Below are 22770 nucleotides of genomic sequence, written 5' to 3'. Positions count from 1 at the left end.
CAGTAACTTTATTCTGCGGGTCACTACGATTACGGCGATACCTCATTTATATCGTTTCTGTTCTATTTTGCAAATTTTTGAAATTTGCTTGGTGTCGCCATATTTGGAAAGCCGTAACATTTTTATTTTTCAGTCGATGGAGCTTGTTTTCATTGCACATACCTTAGTTTTTGTTGGTACCATTTGAGAGTATACACTTTTTTCCCCCTTTAATGCACTTATATAGCGCTGCTGACATATTCCGCAGCGCTTTACAGACTATAGCATCAGGTGGTTCCCAGTGGGACTCACAATCTAAGGTCCCCATCAGTATGTCTTTGGAGGGTGGGAGGAAACCCACGCAAACATGGGGAGAACATACAAACTCCATGCAGATGTTGTCCTTGGTCGGATTCGAACCCTGGACCAGCGCTGCAAGGCACCAGTGCTAACCACTGAGCCACCTGCCTGTTTTATTCATTTTTTATTCCATCTTCTTTCTTTTTTGTTTTTCTTTTTAAAAGAGTTTTCCCTGTGATCAGCTATCCTCAGGCTATGTCATCCATATCTGACAGGTGGGGGTCCAACACCTGGGACCCCAACTGATCAGCTGTTTGAAGGGGCCACAATGCTGCGCCTTTTTCCTAGTTCACTGATGTTACGTTTATTGGTCACGTGGCCTAGACGCAGTTCAGTCCCATCATGTAGATTGTAAGCCCTCACGGGCAGGGCCCTCTCTCCTTCTGTACCAGTTTGTAACTCATCTTGTTTATGATTAGTGCAATTGTCTGTATTATGTATGTGCACCCCTATCATATGTACAGCGCTATGGAAGGAATGTCGCTTTAATAATAAATAATAATAATAATACAATTCCAGTGAATAGGGCTTAGCTGCAATACCAAGCACGGCCACTATCCAAAGGATGGCGCTTTGTTTGGTAAGGTGTGAGGAGGCTGCGGTGCTCACCTTTTTTCAAACACCTGTTCAGCAGCCGTCCAAGGTGTCGGCCCCCCACCCATCAGATACTGATGACCTGTCCAGAGGATGTATTCACAGAGTACCACCCTAATTAAAACATAGACAAACAAAAATGACCCAGGGTATCCCCAAGGCGGGTAAGAGACAGTGCCCACCCTGAATAGCCACAGGGGATACACCTAAAGTGTAACTCGGTAAAAGCTCCCGAGTGAAATAGCAGAAACAAATGAAAAGAGAGCTCATATTACCAAAAATATAAATTTTATTACAATAAGTTAAAAATAACAGAAAAAAAAGAAGGGTAAATTAGTACATAAGATGCCGTAAAACAAGGTGATGGGAGCGGAGAAAAAACAGCACCACCCTGGGAGGAAGGAGCACACGGTTGTAACAAATAGAAAGATGTAATATGCATGATATCTAGCATGGGGGTAAGCGATCTTGGGTACAGTGCCCAACCCATGCAAAAAGTGAATGGAGAAATAGAACCATACAGTATCAGGTAAAGCACGGTCAGCTCATGCACCCCCAATAGAAGTAGATACAAACGTATAAGGATAGAAATGTGTATCATAAGGGGCAAAGTGCCGGTGGACAACAATTGACCACACAATCAGCGGGGGGCAATGGGAGACCAGAGCTTACCTGAATAAACCGTGTGCAGAGAAACCCAGGGTGGCGCTACCCCAACGCGCGTTTCGGCGTGCCTTCGTCGTGCCCCCCTGACGAAGGCACGCCGAAACGCGCGTTGGGGTAGCGCCACCCTGGGTTTCTCTGCACACGGTTTATTCAGGTAAGCTCTGGTCTCCCATTGCCCCCCGCTGATTGTGTGGTCAATTGTTGTCCACCGGCACTTTGCCCCTTATGATACACATTTCTATCCTTATACGTTTGTATCTACTTCTATTGGGGGTGCATGAGCTGACCGTGCTTTACCTGATACTGTATGGTTCTATTTCTCCATTCACTTTTTGCATGGGTTGGGCACTGTACCCAAGATCGCTTACCCCCATGCTAGATATCATGCATATTACATCTTTCTATTTGTTACAACCGTGTGCTCCTTCCTCCCAGGGTGGTGCTGTTTTTTCTCCGCTCCCATCACCTTGTTTTACGGCATCTTATGTACTAATTTACCCTTCTTTTTTTTCTGTTATTTTTAACTTATTGTAATAAAATTTATATTTTTGGTAATATGAGCTCTCTTTTCATTTGTTTCTGCTAATTAAAACATAGCCTTTATTCATAAACGCTAAAATTACCCAAAAACAAAGTATAACAAAAAAAATGTATATACAGTCCTGATCAAAAGTTTAAGACCACTTGAAAAATGGCAAAAAAATCATATTTAGCATGGCTGGATCTTAACTAGTTTCCAAGTAGAGCTTCAACATGCAACAAGAAGAAATGGGAGTCAGACAAAACATTTTTTGAGCTTTCAATTTAATGAAAACAACGAATAAACTGAAACAGGCTGTTGTTCAGCTGATCCAAATTTTAGGACCACATGCCTTTAAAAGGCCAAATCTGTGCAAAGATGTGGATTCATTGTCATTTTCTGTCAGGTAGTCACACGTTGTGATGGCAAAGGCAAAAAAACTCTCCCTTTTCGGGTTGTTGAACTGCATAGGCAGGGTCTCTCACAGCGCGCCATCGCTGCTGAGGTGGGATGCAGTAAGACAGTCATTTGGAATTTCTTAAATGATCCTGAGGGTTAGGCCTCATGCACACGGCCGTTGTTTGGGTCCGCATCCGAGCCGCCGTTTTGGCAGCTCGGATGCGGACCCATTCACTTAAAAAAAAATCTAACATGTCCTATTCTTGTCCGCAAAACGGACAAGAATAGGCAGTTATATCAATGGCTGCCCATTCCGTTCCGCAATTTGCGAAAGGCACAAGGGCGGCTTCCGTTTTTTGCGGACTGCAAAAAACGGCACGGTCGTGTGCATGTAGCCTTATGGAACAAAAAAGTAAAGTGGAAGACCCAAAAAAATGTCCTCAGCACTGAGCCGGAGCATCCAATTGGCTGTCGATCCTCGACCCAAATTAAGGCCCTTACTGGTTCTCACTGCAGCCCCATAACCATCAGACGGCATCTGAGACTGAAGGGCTTCAAAAACAAAAAACGTCTTCAAAGACCTCGTCTCCTTGAACGCCACAGAACTGCTCATTTGGACTTTGCAAGAGAGCACCAAACATGGGACATTCAAAGGTGGAAGAAAGTTTTATTCTCTGATGAGAAAAAATGTAACCTTGATGGTTTCCAACATTACTGGCATGACAAGCAGATCCCACCTGAGATGTTTTCTACGCGCCACAGTGGAGGGGGCGCCATAATGGTCTGGGGTGCTTCAGTGGAACAATGGAGCTTCAGGAAGTGCAGGGCGTCAAACGGCCGGTGGCTATGTCCAGATGTTGCAGAGAGCATTCCTCATGACTGAGGCCCTCGTTTGTGTGGTAACGACTGGGTTTTTCAACAGGACAACGCTACAGTACACAATGCCCGCAGGACAAGGGACTTCTTCCAGGAGAATAACATCGGTCTTTTGGCCCATCCTGCGTGTTCCCCTGATCTAAATCCAATTGAGAACCTTTGGGGATGGATGGCAAGGGAAGTTTACAAAAATGGGCAACAGTTCCAGACAGTAGAGGGCCTTCGTGCGGCCGTCTTCACCACTTGGAGAAATGTTCCCACTCACCTCATGGAAACACTTGCATCAAGCATGCTGAAACAAATTTTTTAAGTGATAAACAATAACGGCGGAGCTACTCATTACTGAGTTCATGTTTGGAAGTTGGATTTATGTTTTGGGGGGGTTTAGTTTTTTTTTGGGAGGTGTGGTCCTAAACTTTTGATCAGCTGAAAAACAGCCTGTTTCAGTTTATTAATTTTTTTCATTAAATTGAATGCTCAAAAAATGTTTTGTCTCACTCCCATTTCTTCTTGTTGCATGTTGAAGCTCTACTTGGAACCTTGTTAAGATCCAGCCATGCTAAATAGGATTTTTTGCCTTTTTCCAAGTGGTCTTAAACTTTTGATCAGGACTGTATTATTGAATCAAAAATAATGTAGACAGAACGGTCGTAACTATTCCACAATACGTAGTAGGGCAATATTGTAGGCAGGGTGGTGATGGTCTGATACGGGGCCTTTCCCTAATCCTCACCCTATACTGCCTACCTGCATCACCTAGTGAAAAAAATAATTCATGTCCACAGACCCACTGAAATGAATGGGTCCGGATTCAGTGCGGGTGCTATGGGTTCACGTCACGCATTGCACCTGCGCAGAAAACTCACTTTTTTTGTGGACCTATTGAAATGAATGGATCCTGATCTAATCTGCAACAAAAAAAAAACGGAACGGACACGGAAACAAAATACGTTTGTGTGAATGTAGCCTAAAGGACAGATACTACTCCTCCAATTTTGTTAATCCAGTCCTGGTTTTGCCTTCAAAAACTACGTAAAATACATGAACGTGTGGCAGCCCCCTTAAAGGGGTATTCTTTTTTTAAAATCAGATATCTCTTTATTATCAGTTTTCAGTCTTTTTTAACATCATTATGTCATGCTTCGTTGACCAAAAGAATATCCATTGTCAGACCTATACAATAAATATAGTACAAAACATATGGCTACATAGTCAAGACATACATTATAGACATCTTTAAGGTAGTCAATAGAACTATGGGTGTGGGGCACATTATAAAAGGAGGCAATCATATATGGAAAGGATGAGGGGCCATGGACTGGGGGTACTATGGGGGTGGGGGACTTTATACAAAGGAGGCAATCATATATGGAAAGGATGAGGACCATGGACTGGGGGCACTATGGGGGTGGGGGACATTATAAAAGGAGGCAATCATATATGGAAAGGATGAGGGGCCATGGACTGGGGGTACTATGGGGGTGGGGGACTTTATACAAAGGAGGCAATCATATATGGAAAGGATGAGGACCATGGACTGGGGGCACTATGGGGGTGGGGGACATTATAAAAGGAGGCAATCATATATGGAAAGGATGAGGGGCCATGGACTGGGGGTACTATGGGGGTGGGGGACTTTATACAAAGGAGGCAATCATATATGGAAAGGATGAGGACCATGGACTGGGGGTACTATGGGGGTGGGGGACATTATAAAAGGAGGCAATCATATATGGAAAGGATGGGGGCCATGGACTGGGGGTACTATGGGGTGGGGGACTTTATACAAAGGAGGCAATCATATATGGATGGATATGGGCTATTATTACAATAATAATACAGAGGGGCCACTATATATTAAAATAATACAGAGCTTAGGTCTTTTATCTAGTGGCACTACAGAGGGTGATTGTAACTACAGGGGGCACTGCAGTGGGTCTTTATAAATACTTGGACCTCTATAGGAGGTATTATAACTACTGCAGACTGTATAGGGGACTTTATTACTACTGCAAGCTCTTATAGGGGTATCTTATAGAGGGGTCTTGTTACTGCTGGGGGCATTGTTATTAAGCACATATTAATGGGGATACTATTGGGGGTACTGTGGAGCAGTGTTCCTCACCTCCAGTCCTCAGGGCCCACCTGCCGGTCATGATTTGAGAGTATCCCACAGAATGAATGCCTGAGGTAAGTCCTGATGCACTGACACTAATTGTATCATCTGCTCAATACTAAGGAAATCCTGAGCACATGAGCGGTAGGTGGTCCCTGAAGACTGGAGGTGAGGAACCCTGCTGTAGGGAACACTATTACCATTAAGGACAGCTTGGGAGCATATTATTATGGGGGCACTATATGAATGGTAACTAGATCAGGTATTGGAGGTAGCAGCAGGATGACCAGTGTTCAGGCACCAGGAAGGGGAGGATGATAGTAAAGCGAGGAATCTAAAAAAAAAAATCTGTGAAACTGCAGAGACGAGAAGCTGCTGAAAGAAGGTGTCATGGCGGTCGAATCTCCGAATGAAGACTCTGAATGAAGGAAAGTCTACATGACAGGAGACGTCACTGGATGTAAGAGGTATGTGCTGCTGTATTCTCCTGTATATTTCGTAGCAACTTATGTGATGTCCATCCAAATATCAGTTTCACAGTAGGGGGTGTATAGAATTTGGCCCACCCTGCCGCATCCTGGCCCCAGACTTGAGGTCACACTGTGCGTGTTCTGAATTCTGGGCCTCACACCCATCTACTACATTATCTGTACTTAGAGAGTTATCACTGTGTTATCTGTGGTGTTACATAGGACTGCAAGTGACATCTACATTATCTGTAAAAGGGGCGTGGCCACAGGTGGGGGGGGGGCACAATACTTGGCTTGCCCTGGGTGCTGGCAACCCACGCTACGCCACTGCCCGCTGATTCCCCTTTAAAACAATGGCCGCCGCCGCTAGTACAGCAGCGATCTGTCAGTTTTGCCAAACTGAAAGTGCTGCCCACCTGCTTCACTACGGGCTCCTCGGCAGCCAAGTGAATCTTCCCCCGCCCACCTCAGCTGCTATTGACTGGGAGGGAGAGGGCAGCACTGCCATTGGCTGCCTGTGTATTTCAGCATAGCAAGGGCCTGCAGAGGCAAAAAAGAATGCGGCTTGGGGAATTAATTTACCGCAATACTCTCGTATTTTGTAATCTTACTTATACTTATTTCATTTTTTATCAGTAGTATGATTAAGTGGTGAAAATTATTAGTGCCCCCCTACATTTTTGACTGTGGTATCTTATGTGCCCCTCCCCCCCATCCCATATATTGTTCCTAGAGTTGCCCCTTTTAAATGATCACCTCCGTGCGATAGTCGGTGCTGTGCAGGTGAGTATTATTGGGTGCAGTCTGCAATGTCACCACTAGAGGGAAGCAGAGGGTGCAGGCTGCTACAAACTCAGAGGCACCCAGGAGTCAAATGTGAACTGCCAGGCGGAGGAGCAGGCTGTGCTCGCTTTCCTCCTCGTCTGCCTCTTCCATTGCTATGCCACTTTCTCCTCTGGTGCCTTTCCCTCGTCCCTCTTTGCTGCTCACCCTTTGAACCCTATATACTTTTTACTTATTTTTCTGCAGTTTTTTTTCATTGTCCAAAGATGGCTGAAGCCCATGACTTATCCACCGTCCCAACTGACGTCCTCCTCTGTGACACCTTCTCCCAGGTGCCCGAAGATGGCAATGCCCTGTCCTTGCTCCTGACCAGGACACAGCTGTTCATCCAGAGCCTCTCCGCCACCTCCTCTGGGTCCTCACGCGCCTCCTTCCATCTTTCCGACTGCATTAGTTGTCGCGCCTTCAGGGGTAAAGACTCCAGAGACATAGGCGGCTACTTCACAGCCGTATTTTTTCCTCTTCGAGGGATGCTGGGGACCGCCACTTACCGACAGCGAATTTCCAGGACATTCCGGACGGAGGCGTCGAGGGCCAGAGAGCAGAACATGAGACTGGCGAAGACCTGGGCACAGAAGATATGCCAGCTGTCTGATGAGCAAGGTAAGACATCCTTCTATCTAGATGTACGTTATGCCAGCCGTCTACTTTGTATCCTCTACTCTTGTAGTTGACTCCTCTATCCAAAAAGGGATTTGTGGGTCTATAAGGCACCTCCAAGTGCAGCAACCAATCAGGATCCGTCTCTCAAATTCCAGCTGCCCTTTGGTAAATGAAAGCTGAAATCTGATTGGTTGGTATGGGTGACACTCTGGAGTAGGCCTGGTTATCAGTGGTCCCAGCACGGCTCCGTCTGTAGATTAGTGACATTTCTGTCTACATCTTTTGCGGCCCTATTGAAATGAATGGGTGCGCGTTCAATCCACAAAAGATGCGGGCCGAAAAAAGTTTGTGTGAATGCCCCCTGACCACCTCTGGCTTGGTTTCGGTGTCGTTAGTAGAACTCCTCTGTGATGAAACGCCTGCTTCGCTTTTCAGAAATGAGGACAACTCAACGGGGGTCGTTTACAAAGACCGGATTTTTACGCCGGTCATTGCTTCCCCTTTTGCACTGGCTGGCGTTAAATGTGCCTAATTCATGATGAGGCGTACATCTCGTCACAAATTAGGCGCACCTTCAGCAGACCGGCTGGAGTAGTGTTTCGCCAACATTTGCGCCTGTTTCCAGGGGCCAAAGCTTCAGCCCAACACCTGCCAATCCCCTACCTCCCTCAACACTCCTAAGTGTCGAACGCAGAGCAAAAAAAAACCAAAAAAACGCCCGGGGCGACAAAATATCGGCGTTCAAAAAGTCACAAAAAGGGGGCGGGGTGACATTTTTACGCCAAAAACTGGCATGAAAATGTTTGTAAATGACCCCCAATATGTTCTGCTTGGGATAAAGGCATCCTTCACAGCGCCTGTACAGCGAGAACAAATACAGCTCCGTTAACACAAAGCCTGCCGTTTTCTGGTAATATTGTCTGCCAGTTTAATGGGTTACTCAGTGAGATGGTGGCATTTAAGATGGCCGCCACGTTGGCGAAATGGTCAAATAAGTTTTTCCCTCCCCCCGCAGCTTGTGTCTAAAACAGGGTCACCCTCTGCCAAACTGTTTTAACTTGAGACGCCCTGTGTTTACTGTAATGATGGATGAGCGTGTGTCGCCGCGAATGCTTTATGTTTGCACACTGGTGAATCAGTGACCTGCTTTCAGGTAGCACGTATCGGGTGTGACACGTAACAGGTGGGCGACGCACAGACGGGTGTGACAGGTCGGAGCACATTCCAGCACAATGAACGCTTCCACTGTACAGACTCCAGGCGCTGTGTGTACAGGATCTTCTCGCTCCTTTATAGCTTTCTACATAAAGAAGAAGCCGCGTCACGGTTTTCTTCTATTTTAAAATTTGCGCACAGTGATTCAGGCAAATTGACCCATAGGACTCATGCACACGACTGTATGTATGGTCCGGATCTCATATGGACCCATTTTGTTTCAATTAGGCCGCAAAAGATGCGGACAGCACACCGTTTTCTGTCCGCACGTCTGTTCCGCGGCCCCGCAAAAAAAGATAGAACATCTCTCATTCTTGTCCGTTTTGCAGACAAAGGATAGGGCATTTCTATTGAAGTTAAAGACAAAATGGTGTCACGGCTGGGATCCACAAAACGCATACGGTCACGTGCAGAAAATCCGCACCAAAACGGCCCACAAAACCACACACTTATCCACCCCATTTATCGTGCTTTGGGTGATTTTATTTATTAATTTATTTTTTTGGTGTGTGTTTTTCATTTTGTGGATTTTTTGTTTAACAACCCCATTTAAGGGATCATCTACATGAACGTATTTTGTTTCCGTGTCCGTTCTGTTTTTTTTGTAGCCCGTATGCTGAACCATTCACTTCAATGGGGCGGCAAAAAAAACCTGAAATTACTCCATGTGCATTCTGTGTCCTTATGTTCGTTCCGCAAAAAAAATAAAACATGTCCTATCATTGTCCGCATTACGGACAAGGATAGTACTGTTCTATTAGGGGCCAGCCGTTCTGTTCCGCAAAATACGGAATGCACATGGACGTCATCCGTATTTTTTGCGGATCGCAAAATACATACAATCGTGTGCACGTGCCCTAAGTCTATGGGGAAAACCTTCTACAGACGGTGCAGAATCGCACAAACAATTGACATGCTGCTCATATAAAAAGCAAAGTGTAGATGAAATTTGTCCGATTTCAGTCACTTTGCTAGTACTGTGTTACGATGCGTTTTTCCCACGGGGGAAAAACGCACGTAGTCCGCACCATGTGAAGGTAGCCTAAGGCCACCACACGTTGCAGAATACATGCGGATTCCCGTGCGGAAAAACTGCGGCATAACACAGTACTAGCACAGTGACTGAAATCTGACAAATCTCATCTACACTTTGCGGATTTTTCCGTGCGGATTTCCAGCATGTCAGTTCTGTTTGCGGTTTTAGCTGCTGATCTCACCCTTTTCAATGGAAGGGTGAGATCTGCAGCAAAACCACACCTAATCTGCACCAAAATCCACAATTAGAAATTATGCTGCAGAAACGCATAATAATCTGTACGGAAATTTGTGTGGATCCGCACCCGTGTACAGGTAGCCTTAGGCTCCATTCACACGTCCGCAAAATGGGTCCGCATCCTTTCCGCAATTTTGCGGAAAGGGTGCGGACCCATTCATTCTCTATGGGGACAGAATGTGCTGTCCGCATCCACATTTGCGGATCCGCACTTCCGCATCCGTGCTTCAGTTTCCGCAAAAAAATAGAACATGTCCTATTCTTGTCCGCAATTGCGGACAAGAACAGGCATATTCTATTATGTCGGCAATGTGCGGTCCGCAAAATGCGGAAAGCACATTGCCGCTTTCCGTGTTTTGCGGATCCGTGTCTCCGTGTATCCGCAAAACACATTGCGGACGTGTGAATACAGCCTAAGGCCTCTTTCACACGAGTGAGTTTTCCGCACGGGTGCAATGCGTGACGTAAATGCATAGCATCCGCACTGAATCCTGACCCATTAGTTTCAATGTGTCTGTGTACATGAGCGTTGTTTTTCCATGCATCAGTTGTGTGTTGCGTGAAAAACGTAGCATGTTCTATATTCAGCCTTTTTCACGCAGCCCTGGCCCCATAGGAGTGAATGGGGCTTCAGTGAAAAACGCATTGCATCCAGATGCATTAGGATAAAACTGATAGGTTCTTTTCCGGTATTGAGCCCCTAGGATGGAACTCAGTGCCGGAAAAGAATAACGCTAGTGTGAAAGTACCTTTTAGTCTGGGTTCACACGTGAATTATTAGCTATGGATTTTCGTGTGGCAAATCTGCAGCGCCGTACAGTACCAGCAAAGTGAATTCTCAGTCATAGGCCCCATGCACACGGCCGTTGTTCACAGCCGTGTGCGGGCCGTGGAACCGCGGCCTGGATCCCTCCTGAGAGCAGGAGCGCACGGCGTCACTGGTTGCTATGACGCCGTGCGCTCCCTGCTGCCGGCACAGTACAGTAATACACTGGTACGATCTATACCAGTGTATTACTGTACTGTGCCGGCAGCAGGGGGCGCACGGCGTCATAGCAACCAGTGACGCCGTGCGCTCCTGCTCTCAGGAGGGATCCAGGCCGCGGTTCCACGGCCCGCACACGGCTGTGAACAACGGCCGTGTGCATGGGGCCATATGTGGCAGAAAAAATCTGCAGCAGAAACTGACCGGTGTGTGGATTTTAAGTCTGCAGGATGTCAATTGATGTTGCAGACTTCTCCCTTTTCAGCGCAAAAATTAAGCTGAAGCTTTTCTGCAACAAAAAAAAACGCAGCATGTGAACGCACCCTTTGGTGCGCTTTTGTTCTGCTGCAGATTAGAAGCAGAAAATCCGCAGCTAATCAGTCACTTGTGAACATAGAAACATAGAAACATAGAATGTGTCGGCAGATAAGAACCATTTGGCCCATCTCGTCTGCCCAGCCATAAAGTGGTTATCGGTTTCAGGAAGAAACCAGACAACGAATACAAAGATGGATCCAGAGAGTAAAATCTCAAATATTCTTTATTCCATCATTCACCTTAAAAAAAAATGCACATAGTAAAAAAAAAGTCTGACATGTTTCGACCGGTAACCGGCCTTAATTATAGACAAAAACGACTTCATCGTTCTTCATGGCGGCTTGATCTGGGGGGGTTGTCCAGTTTCATCCAAAAGCTGGATCCTATTTAGGCCAGGGCTCCACAGAAATGTTATGTGCTGCGATTGTTGCACTACTGCCTTTAGTGTTTTCCCCCATTGTCTGATAGGTGTGGTTCCCACCTCTGGGACCCGCACCTACACTGAGCATGAAGCAGGGGAAGGTGGTGGCCGGAGAACCCCCGGGTTTTCCGGAGTCCAGCCACCACCAAGTACTCACCCCATTGTAGTGAATGGAAGCGCACTGCGCTTGCACAGCCACCGCTCTGAGTCATATCTAGGGGGCCGCAGTGCCCCCTCCACAACTTTCGGGGCTCCGTTCTCTGTGTACGGTTGGACCCGCACCTATCAGACAATGGGGACATATCCTAGCAATATACCACTCTTGTCTGAGATGAAAAAAACCCTTTAGGGTCCATTCAAAGGTCCATATGCGTTTTGCTGATCCGCAAATAGCCGGTGTCCGTGTTTTGAGGATCCGCCTTCACCCGTGTTTTGAGGATCGCCGGCACTCTCATAGAAAATGCCTTTTCTTGCCCGCAATTGCGGACAAGAATAGGACATGTTCTATATATCTGCGGATCCGGAAGTGCTGATCCGCAAATGCGGATGCAGACAGCACATTCCGGCCCCATTGAAAATGAATGGGTCCGCACCTGTTCTGCAAAGTTGCGGACCCATTTTGCGTATGTGTGAATGGACCATTAAAGTGGCCCCATGTTGTAAGTGGGTTCAAACTGACACAAGTAGGCAGGGCCAAAACAAGTAGAAAGGAACAACAGAAGAAGGCAGGGCCTGGGATACAGCAGTGCAGCACAGAATACCGCCCCAGCAGAACCAAATACCTCAGTGCCACCCAGTGCCGGACTGGGGTACCTAGGGCCCACCAGTAAAATTAATTTTGGGGGCCCACCGTACGGATACATTCAAATATAATAATCTAACAAGTTTTTTATATGAACATAAGCTGGTTGAGGTGCTGTACATTGAATATAGGTATGTAGTGCAGTAAATCTAATGTGTTATGTGCCACTTGTGCAGGGGGTGGCAGACTAGGGCCCCACTTTGCTCAGGGGCCCACCGGGGGATTCCCCTGTACCCCTGTGGGCCAGTCCGAGCCTGGTGCCACCCCCGCCACAGTATTCAACTGTATCACCATCCTAAGGACCGTGATACAGTTGAGTTCAGGAGGGCACCTGTGACCGTTGGCCAGATGAAACTCCTAGCATTAATAAATTCTGAGAGCATCAGATGATTATGTACCAAGCCATCGGCCATGAAGAGGGCCTATGCACACACAAATTTAGTTTTGTTTTTTCCCCCCTGCACTTCATAGTTACCATAGACCTTCAGCTAACAACCTCTTGAGCTTCTTTTTTTTTTTGTTAAATGTCATAAAAAAATTTAAAAGTGGTGAAAATGGCACAAAATACTGATGTGTGAATCCTCTCCTGAAAAGACAGAAATTGGGGTTAGTCAGCACATCCCAGCATGGCTGAAAGCGCAAAAGCAAAAACAAACACAGCACCCTGCAAACAAATAATAGAGTAAATACAATCGTGCCGTACTCACTATAGAAATTATGCTAATGCTACGTTATAAATGTGAGATTCTTGGCAAATACTTTTTGTACAAAATTATTTGTGCCTGCCCGCCAGCGTCAAGGCGATCTCTTTAGGACAGGAACCTACACTAAATACTACCTCCGCTGGTGCCGTACCGGCCTTCATTGAATTTAGGGGATGCAGGTTCCACATGCATGCTGAGCCCACTCTGTATTTTACTTCTCCTGGTGCCAAGTGGCCTCCAATAATTCGGGGAGAGCAGGCTACAGCTTTAGGCCTCTTCCACACGACCATATGGCTTTTTCAATATTTTGTGGTCCGCAAAAAACGGATCAGCAAAAAATACGGATGACGTCCGTGTGCATTCCGTTTTTTGCGGAACGGAACAGCTGGCCCCTGATAGAACAGTACTATCCTTGTCCGTTGTGAGGACAATAATAGGACATGTTCTATCTTTGAAGGGAAAAACAGAAACATTGAAACAGAAGGCATATGGAGTACATAGCGTTTTTTTTGCGGATCCATTGAAATGAATGGTTCCGTATACGGAACGCAAAAAACAGAACGTAAACCGAAAGAAAAAAGTGCAAGAGGCCTTAGGCGTGCATTGGGGACCGCAATGTCCATGCGGTGGCCGGAACAGATCGAGACCCATTCAACTTGAATGGGTCCGTGATCTGTCCGCACCGCAAAAAAAATAGAACATGTTCTATTTTTTTTTTTTTTTTTTTGCGGTCCTGAGGCATGGACAAACACCACGGAAGCACTCTGTAGTGCTTCCGTGGGGTTCCGTGCCTCCGTTCCTCGCTGAAGCTCCGGATTGCGGACCCATTCAAGTGAACGGCAACGGCCGTGTGCATGAGGCCTTATACTTGTACTTATTAAAATCAGCCCATGGGACAGACAGGTTAGTCGGGAGTGCACGACCAATGGAGTCAGCCACACCTCCAATGCCCCAGTTGGCCAGATGCATAAGTACCTAAAGCTCCTAGCATTAATTAATGCTGAGAGCATCAGATTGTTATGTACTGTCATGGAACCATGAACCAGACGTACAACAAGAGATAAGTGGAAATAAGAAGGCTTTATTGAAATCAAGCTGTAAGCAAAAGTCCAAACGGATGGCTAAACCGAAGCAGGGTCTTGCGTAGACAGAGGTCAGGAACCAGAAGGGTAGTCAGACGAAGCCTGGATCAGGAACCAGCAGGGTAGTCAGACGAAGCCAGGATCAGGAACCAACGGGGTAGTCAGACGAGGCCAGGATCAGGAACCAGAAGCAGCAGCAGTCTTAGAAGCATGTGAACACAGGAGGACCAAGCAAGGAACTGAAGCCACAGACCTCCTATATATATGAGCTAGGCATCCAGCTCCTCCCAGTGGGAAGGAGAAGCCGCAGGGTGGGAGGCTACAAGAAACCCAGAAACCAAGATGGCCGCCGGCACATGTCAAACGAAGGAGAACAGTAAGAAGGTAAGACCATGACAGTACCTCCCCCTCAAGGGCCCCTCCTCCGCGGAGTAAGGAACGGTTTCTGAGGGAAGCGTGCGTGGAAGGCTCGGAGCAAAGCAGGAGCATGGACATCTGCGGAGGGAACCCAGGAACGCTCCTCTCGACCATAACCACGCCAATGGACCAAAAACTGCAACCGACCGCGGACCAGGCGTGAGTCCAGGATATTGCTCACCTCATATTCCTCACGATTGCCCACTTGGACCGGACGGGGCCGAGGAACCGAGGAAGTGAAACGATTACACACCAATGGCTTCAACAGGGAGACATGAAACACGTTGGAGATCCGCATGCCAGGAGGAAGCGCAAGGGCATAGGCTACCGGGTTTACCCTGCGAAGCACTCGGAAGGGACCAACAAAGCGAGGCGCCAGCTTGGGAGTGGGCACTCGAAGGTTGAGGTTGCGGGTGGACAACCATACACGGTCTCCGACCTGGTAGGAAGGAGCGGGCGCTCGTCTGCGCAGCGCCAGAGACTCCAGGCTGATCGCAGAGACCTCAAGGGACCTCTGGATCTGTACCCAAGAAGCACGTAGGACGGAAAGGTGATCCTCCACAGCCGGAATATCCTGGGGAGAGAATACCTCCGGTAACACGGCAGGTTGGAACCCATAATTGGCCATGAAGGGAGACGTCCCAGAGGAAGAGTTCACCGCCGTGTTCCTGGCAAACTCAGCCCAAGGCAGGAGGTCAACCCAATTGTCTTGGTGATCGGAGACATAGCAACGAAGGAATTGCTCCAAGGCCTGATTGGATCGTTCTGCGGCCCCATTGGACTGAGGGTGGTAGGCCGAGGAGAAAGAGAGATGAATCCCCAACTGGGAGCAAAAGGCGCGCCAGAACCTGGACACAAACTGACTCCCCCGATCCGACACAATCTCCTTGGGCAAACCGTGCAACCGGAAGACCTCCCTGGCGAAAATCGTGGCCAACTCTTGTGCAGAGGGTAACTTCTTGAGAGGAACACAGTGGCACATTTTGGAAAACCGATCCACAATCATGAGAATGACCGTATGGCCTCGGGATGCAGGGAGGTCCACAATGAAATCCATCCCCAGGTGTGACCATGGGCGCTCCCCGGTGGCTATGGGTTGCAAAAGGCCCAACGGAAGGTGCCGAGGGGACTTACTCTGGGCACAAACGGAGCATGCCGCTACATATGCGGCGATGTCGGAACGTAGAGAAGGCCACCAGAACAGACGTGAAACAGCCCAGGACAGCTGATTCTTTCCGGGATGCCCCGCGGCCTTGGAGTTATGGTAGGTTCGCAACAACCGAGTGCGCAACTCCTCAGGCACAAAACACCTGCCGTTGGGTCTCCCAGAGGGAGCACCAGATTGAGCCGCCAAAATCTGCTCACCCAGGGGAGAGGTCAGGCTGGTGCGAATGGCGGCCAGGATCTGATTCGGAGGTATGACCGAAGTCGGAATCGACTCCTCCCCGGACAGCTCGGAGTACTGCCGTGATAAGGCATCCGCTCTGATTTTCTTGGAACCGGGTAGGTAGGAGACCATGTAATTAAAACGTGACAAGAACAGAGCCCATCTGGCCTGACGTGGTGTCAATCTCTTGGCCTCAGAAAGGTAGGTCAGATTCTTGTGGTCCGTCAGGATGAGAACCGGAACCACCGAACCCTCGAGCAAGTGCCTCCATTCTTTAAGGGCCTGCACGATGGCCAATAACTCCCTGTCACCAATCTGATAGTTGCACTCCGCGGAAGACAGTTTCCGGGAGTAAAACCCACAAGGAAGCAGAGGACCCTCTGGTGTTCTACGCTGAGACAGAAGGGCGCCTACTCCCGTCTCAGACGCGTCCACCTCGAGGACAAAGGGCAACCCAGGGTTGGGATGCGACAGAATCGGAGCCGACACAAAGGCGGACTTTAGAGCCTCAAAAGCTCGGATGGCCTCGAGCGGCCAGACCTGGAAATTACTGCCCTTCCTGGTCAGATCCGTGAGAGGCTTGGCTAGCATGGAAAAGTCCCTGATGAACTTCCGATAATAATTGGCGAAGCCCAAAAAGCGCTGCAGGGCACGGAGACCACTGGGCTGGGGCCACTGTAAGACAGCCGAAACCTTCTCAGGATCCATGGAGAACCCCTCAGCGGAAATGATGTAACCTAAGAAGGTTACCTGGGATCGGTGAAATTCGCATTTCTCAAGCTTACCGAACAGCCTGTTCTCTCGTAACCGTTGCAACACTCGTCTGACATCCATAATGTGGGCCTCCATGGATTCAGAATATACCAAGATGTCATCCAAATAGACCACCACACACTGCTGCAACAGGTCACGGAAAACATCGTTGATGAATTCCTGGAAGACTGCGGGCGCATTGCACAACCCAAAGGGCATAACCAAGGATTCATAATGACCGGTCCTGGTGTTAAACGCGGTCTTCCACTCATCGCCCGCCTTGATCCTTACCAGGTTATATGCCGCCCTCAGGTCGAGTTTGGTAAAGACCGTGGCCCCTTTGAGGCGATCGAACAGCTCGGAAATCAAGGGTATCGGGTAAGCGTTCTTGATCGTGATGCGATTGAGACCCCTGTAATCGATGCAAGGCCTCAACTCACCGCCCTTCTTTTTCACAAAGAAAAATCCAGCCCCTGCCGGGGACGAGGATTTGCGAATGTGTCCGCGTGAAAGCGCCTCCCTCACGTACTCCTCCATGGCCTCATTCTCCGCTACCGACAGTGGATAGACTTTGCCACGAGGAGGAACGACACCAGATTGTAACTCTATGGCACAATCGTATGGGCGGTGCGGAGGTAGGGCAACCGCGCGCACCTTATCGAATACATCCCGGTACTCCTCGTATTCAGGAGGCAACAGAGAGTCCGAGGAAGTACACAGCAACTTGACAGGCCCATGGATGCAACTAGCCCCACACTGCGGTGACCACGAGAGTATCTCTGCCGATCTCCAATCGAAAGTCGGATTATGCTTCTGGAGCCAGGGGTACCCCAAGACCACCGAGTAGTGTGGAGACGAAATCACCTGGAGACAGACCGACTCTCTGTGAACGGCACCAATGGCTATCCCCACTGGAAGGGTCTCATGAGTCACGTGTGGCAGCAGAAGGGGTCTGCCGTCTATCGCCTCAAGAGCCAGTGGGGAACCTCGAGGCTGCAGAGGAATGGAATTGGCGGCAGCGAACACACTATCAATGAACAAACCACCAGCACCAGAGTCCACCAACGCCTGGGTCGTCACCGAGCCCCCGACCCAGGAGAGGACAACAGTGATCAGTGGTTTGTCAACACGGGAAACCGGGGACGAGGAGACTCCACCCAAGATCTGCCCCCGACAGGATCTCAGGTGCGAGCGTTTCCCGGACGGTTCGGACATGCCAACCGAAAATGCCCACCGAGACCACAGTACATGCATCGGCCCTTGCGTCTCCGGAGTACCCTCTCCCCCTCGGACAGGCGAGCAAACCCCAGCTGCATGGGTTCACCCCCAGACAAGTCATCCCCAGGAGGCGTGGGAGGAGAGGGAGGCACGGGTGGGACAGCAAACATAGGCGCCAATCTGTTAGAAGACCTCCGCAGGCTCTCCTTAAAGGAAGGTCTCTCCCTGAGTCTGGTGTCAATCAAAATCAGGAAAGAAATAAGAGACTCGAGCTCCACTGGTAGGTCCTTAGCTGCAACCTCATCCTTCAAGGCATCCGAGAGACCATGAGAGAAAGCAGCGACCAGAGCCTCATTATTCCAGCCCACCTCTGCTGCCAGGGTACGAAACTCAATGGCGTATTCAGCTACGGATCGTGAACCCTGTCTGATGGACATAAGGAGCTTCGCAGCAGAGGCAGCACGAGCCGGCACATCGAATACCTTCCGAAGAGAAGCAACAAAACCGGAAAACTCGGCAACCACCGGATTGTTGTTCTCCCATAAAGGGCTGGCCCAGGCCAAGGCCTTGTCCGAGAGCAGCGAGATCAAGAAGCCCACCTTTGATCTCTCAGTAGGAAAGGCATGTGGCAGCAACTCAAAATAAATGCCCACCTGGTTAAGGAAACCTCGGCACTGAGTTGGCTCTCCCCCAAAGCGCTGTGGAAGGGGGGCAGAACCGGTCATACCCCGAGACACCGCAGGCGCAGCAACAGGTGTCGGGGTAGACTCTGGCGCAACAACCGGAGCGGCAGTAGGAGCGGGCCCAGGAGCGACAACCGACCCATCGGCAACGGAAGCTAAATGAGCCGTGCGTTCAAGCAGGGTTTGCAACGCCACAGCGAACCGACCCAACAGGTGATCCTGCTGATCAAGTCTGGCAACCAGCGTAGGTAGCGAGGATGGCCCTGTACCGTCAGAATTCAGGGCTTGGTCCTAATGTCATGGAACCATGAACCAGACGTACAACAAGAGATAAGTGGAAATAAGAAGGCTTTATTGAAATCAAGCTGTAAGCAAAAGTCCAAACGGATGGCTAAACCGAAGCAGGGTCTTGCGTAGACAGAGGTCAGGAACCAGAAGGGTAGTCAGACGAAGCCTGGATCAGGAACCAGCAGGGTAGTCAGACGAAGCCAGGATCAGGAACCAACGGGGTAGTCAGACGAGGCCAGGATCAGGAACCAGAAGCAGCAGCAGTCTTAGAAGCATGTGAACACAGGAGGACCAAGCAAGGAACTGAAGCCACAGACCTCCTATATATATGAGCTAGGCATCCAGCTCCTCCCAGTGGGAAGGAGAAGCCGCAGGGTGGGAGGCTACAAGAAACCCAGAAACCAAGATGGCCGCCAGCACATGTCAAACGAAGGAGAACAGTAAGAAGGTAAGACCATGACATGTACCCAGCTGGCGGCCATGAGGAGGGCTGTGGCGACCTGTCCGGGTAGTGGCCCAGTGGGAAATTTCCCTGTAGGGGCTATGAACAGTCCACCTATGCACACACAAACTTCGCTTGGGGTTTTTTGTGCTGCATTTCATGGTTGCCATAGACCTTCAGCTAACATCTTGAGCTGGCTTTTTTCATTTTTTTTATTTTTTTTACACAAAATGCCATGAAAAATGTAAAAGTGCTGCAAATGGCCCAAAATACCGATGTGTGAATCCTCTCCTAGCTCAGTCAGCCTTTATTTTGTATGCATTCCACACCAAAATCCGACTCCTGTTTTTAATGGGAAATCCAAGTGGAACAAAAAAAGCTGCTTGGATTTCAAAAGTACATTGAAAAGCGCCGGAAATTGAGCCAAAATTGCAGACGGGTGCATGACCATGGATTAGCCCCAATCAATCTACAGTCAGATCTGCGGCATTCATTCTACAAATCCAGCGCTGATATCCAAGGGTCATCCTGGGACTTCTGCTGTGGATTCCTTGGTGAATACGTATGGCATTTTTCCAATATGAGTGTTTGTTTTTTCTTTGGTTGCGGCCTAACGTAGGTAGACAGGGTCAATCAAGTAGACTCATCATAGAGGCATCACGTAGGTAAGAACAGATGGCATCTTTGGGGTAAACTGAGGAAGTTTTCCTACGTGCGAACTAGGTCTGAGGCAGGTTAGGATGTCCAATAATCTTAGCTCAACTGAAATAAAAATCCTCTCAGATTAAATGGCGCTAGAAGTATTAACATATACAACATGATCCTAATCCGACCAGTCTAGCTGGGTGTTCAGGTAGCGCAGTGTTTACCAGTGTTTTGCTGATTATAAAAAAAAAAGATGGGGTAGGTGCGTATGTGGACGGAGGATAGCTAGCAGAAGGTGGGGACTACCTGGTGCTGCCAAAGCTGGACCTAAAGCAGATCCCATTTGAACTTTACTTTGGGACCATCCTCATGCCCTATGACATTCGATAGCTAGAATACCACTTTTGGCCTCAAAGCAAAGCTTGAAGAAATGTTCTCCGTCTCTGGTGTAACAATTTTAAGTTGGTTTGGCCAAGCATGCATGTCTTTTGAATTGAGGATCAGCCACAACTATACATCTCTGATGGCCTCTTTTGGCGGGTGAGAAGTTTACCAGTTCTTTTTTCCAAGACCTATAATGAATGAGCGTTGGACGAGTATTCATATATGGTAAGCAGGTCCCACCAAAACTGGCAGGTTCAGCCAACCTAAGCCTAACGCGTATGGCCACTAGTTATTGTCCACCATTTTCTTGGCCAACGTCCTGGTTGGCGAGCAAGAAATATATCCTGGGGACTACTAGATAGGAGGAACTCCATTTTTATCCCGTTTAAAAAAGGTAAGGGGATCTTCAGACATTTCTCGCATTTTTGTCATGTTTTCGTTGAGCAATATCAGTTTCTTGGTGTGGACCTCCCATGAGCTGAGAACTTTACAACTTGTTAGCTGTCAGAGATCTGTGCCCCTCCAGTTTGGGAAAGGTAAAGTTTGGGAAAGGTAAAGCTGGTGCCTCAACCCTTTCCTCCTAGCACTCAATGGACTCCCAATACTTGGACCTCCACCAATGAGAACATCTGACATGTCAGACATTACACATGAAAGGATATCTGAAATGCTCCTGGTCTGTAATTTCTTTGGGCTCTCTTCTTGTGACTTGGTGTCATTTTCCCCACTCCAGGAACTCTGCTCTAAACCTCGCCTCTCCTCCTCCTCCTCCTCCTCCTCCTCCTCCTCCTCCTCCTCCTCCTCCTCCTCAACATAATGCAGCCTTATAGAAAAAGGCATTGCTTTTCCGCAACACTGCTCCTTATTGTAGACATTTTAATTAGTTTTGGGAAATGGTCCAGTTCTGTACCTTGAGGGAGCATTCACCACTTTAGGTATTTTGGTCATGTCCCCATAGCCTCAATGCAAAAGGAAATGAGGGATTAGCAGAAGAGCTACAAGTTTGGAGACCTGTGTGATGGCTAAAAAAAAAAAAAAACACCCTGGAAGAAACACATAAAACCTATTCTGTCCCATGGAATCCAACTGCAGAATGGGACGCTTTGTGACAACCGCGGTATAGCAGAGCAGTTGTCACCTCCCTTCCCCCACATGACAGAAGCACTTGTACGCAGTGTGTATACATGCCCGCTGATTACATCTGGGTGGGAAGATAATTTGGGTGGAAGTGCTTTTGAAGAGCTGATAGTAGGGGCTCCCCAATTAGGTTTGCAGGGGCTGAGCAGATGGTGTCGAGAACCAAGCTGTGTGTGGCTGATAAGGAAACGTAAACCTAGCGTAACCCCAAACCTTATTAACCCTTTCACTGCTGAATGTTTACTTGTACCGTACCAATATATACAATATATACTGTTTGCAATATATATTACAGACCAAAAGTTTGGACACGCCTTCTCATTCAAAGAGTTTTCTTTATTTTCATGACTATGAAAATTGTAGATTCACACTGAAGGCATCAAAACTATGAATTAACACGTGGAATTATATACATAACAAAAAAGTGTGAAACAACTGAAAATATGTCATATTCTAGGTTCTTCAAAGTAGCCACCTTTTGCTTTGATTACTGCTTTGCACACTCTTGGCATTCTCTTGATGAGCTTCAAGAGGTAGTCACCTGAAATGGTCTTCCAACAGTCTTGAAGGAGTTGCCAGAGATGCTTAGCACTTGTTGGCCCTTTTGCCTTCACTCTGCGGTCCAGCTCATCCCAAACCATCTCGATTGGGTTCAGGTCCGGTGACTGTGGAGGCCAGGTCATCTGGCGCAGCACCCCATCACTTTCCTTCATGGTCAAATAGCCCTTACACAGCCTGGAGGTGTGTTTGGGGTCATTGTCCTGTTGAAAAATAAATGATGGTCCAACTAAACGCAAACCGGATGGAATAGCATGCCGCTGCAAGATGCTGTGGTAGCCATGCTGGTTCAGTATGCCTTCAATTTTGAATAAATCCCCAACAGTGTCACCAGCAAAGCACCCCCACACCATCACACCTCCTCCTCCATGCTTCACGGTGGGAACCAGGCATGTAGAGTCCATCCGTTCACCTTTTCTGCGTCGCACAAAGACACGGTGGTTGGAACCAAAGATCTCAAATTTGGGCTCCTCAGACCAAAGCACAGATTTCCACTGGTCTAATGTCCATTCCTTGTGTTCTTTAGCCCAAACAAGTCTCTTCTGCTTGTTGCCTGTCCTTAGCAGTGGTTTCCTAGCAGATATTCTACCATGAAGGCCTGATTCACACAGTCTCCTCTTAACATTTGTTCT

General features: G+C 48.2%; 1 protein-coding gene across 1 annotated transcript in view; it reads left to right on the top strand.

The window, feature by feature from the left end:
- The first annotated feature begins 6875 nt into the window (after nt 1-6875).
- The window catches only part of SPHK1 (sphingosine kinase 1), a 28265-nt gene continuing 12370 nt past the window's right edge, over nt 6876-22770 (top strand). The window contains exon 1 of the mRNA XM_044299716.1: nt 6876-7426. Within this exon, the coding sequence (XP_044155651.1) occupies nt 7030-7426 (397 nt within the window). The 5' untranslated portion in view covers nt 6876-7029. The remainder of the gene's footprint in view (nt 7427-22770) is intronic.

This window comes from Bufo gargarizans, chromosome 6 (assembly GCF_014858855.1).
Source record: "Bufo gargarizans isolate SCDJY-AF-19 chromosome 6, ASM1485885v1, whole genome shotgun sequence".
Taxonomy (NCBI): domain Eukaryota; kingdom Metazoa; phylum Chordata; class Amphibia; order Anura; family Bufonidae; genus Bufo; species Bufo gargarizans.
This window is presented reverse-complemented; position numbering and strand designations above follow the sequence as displayed.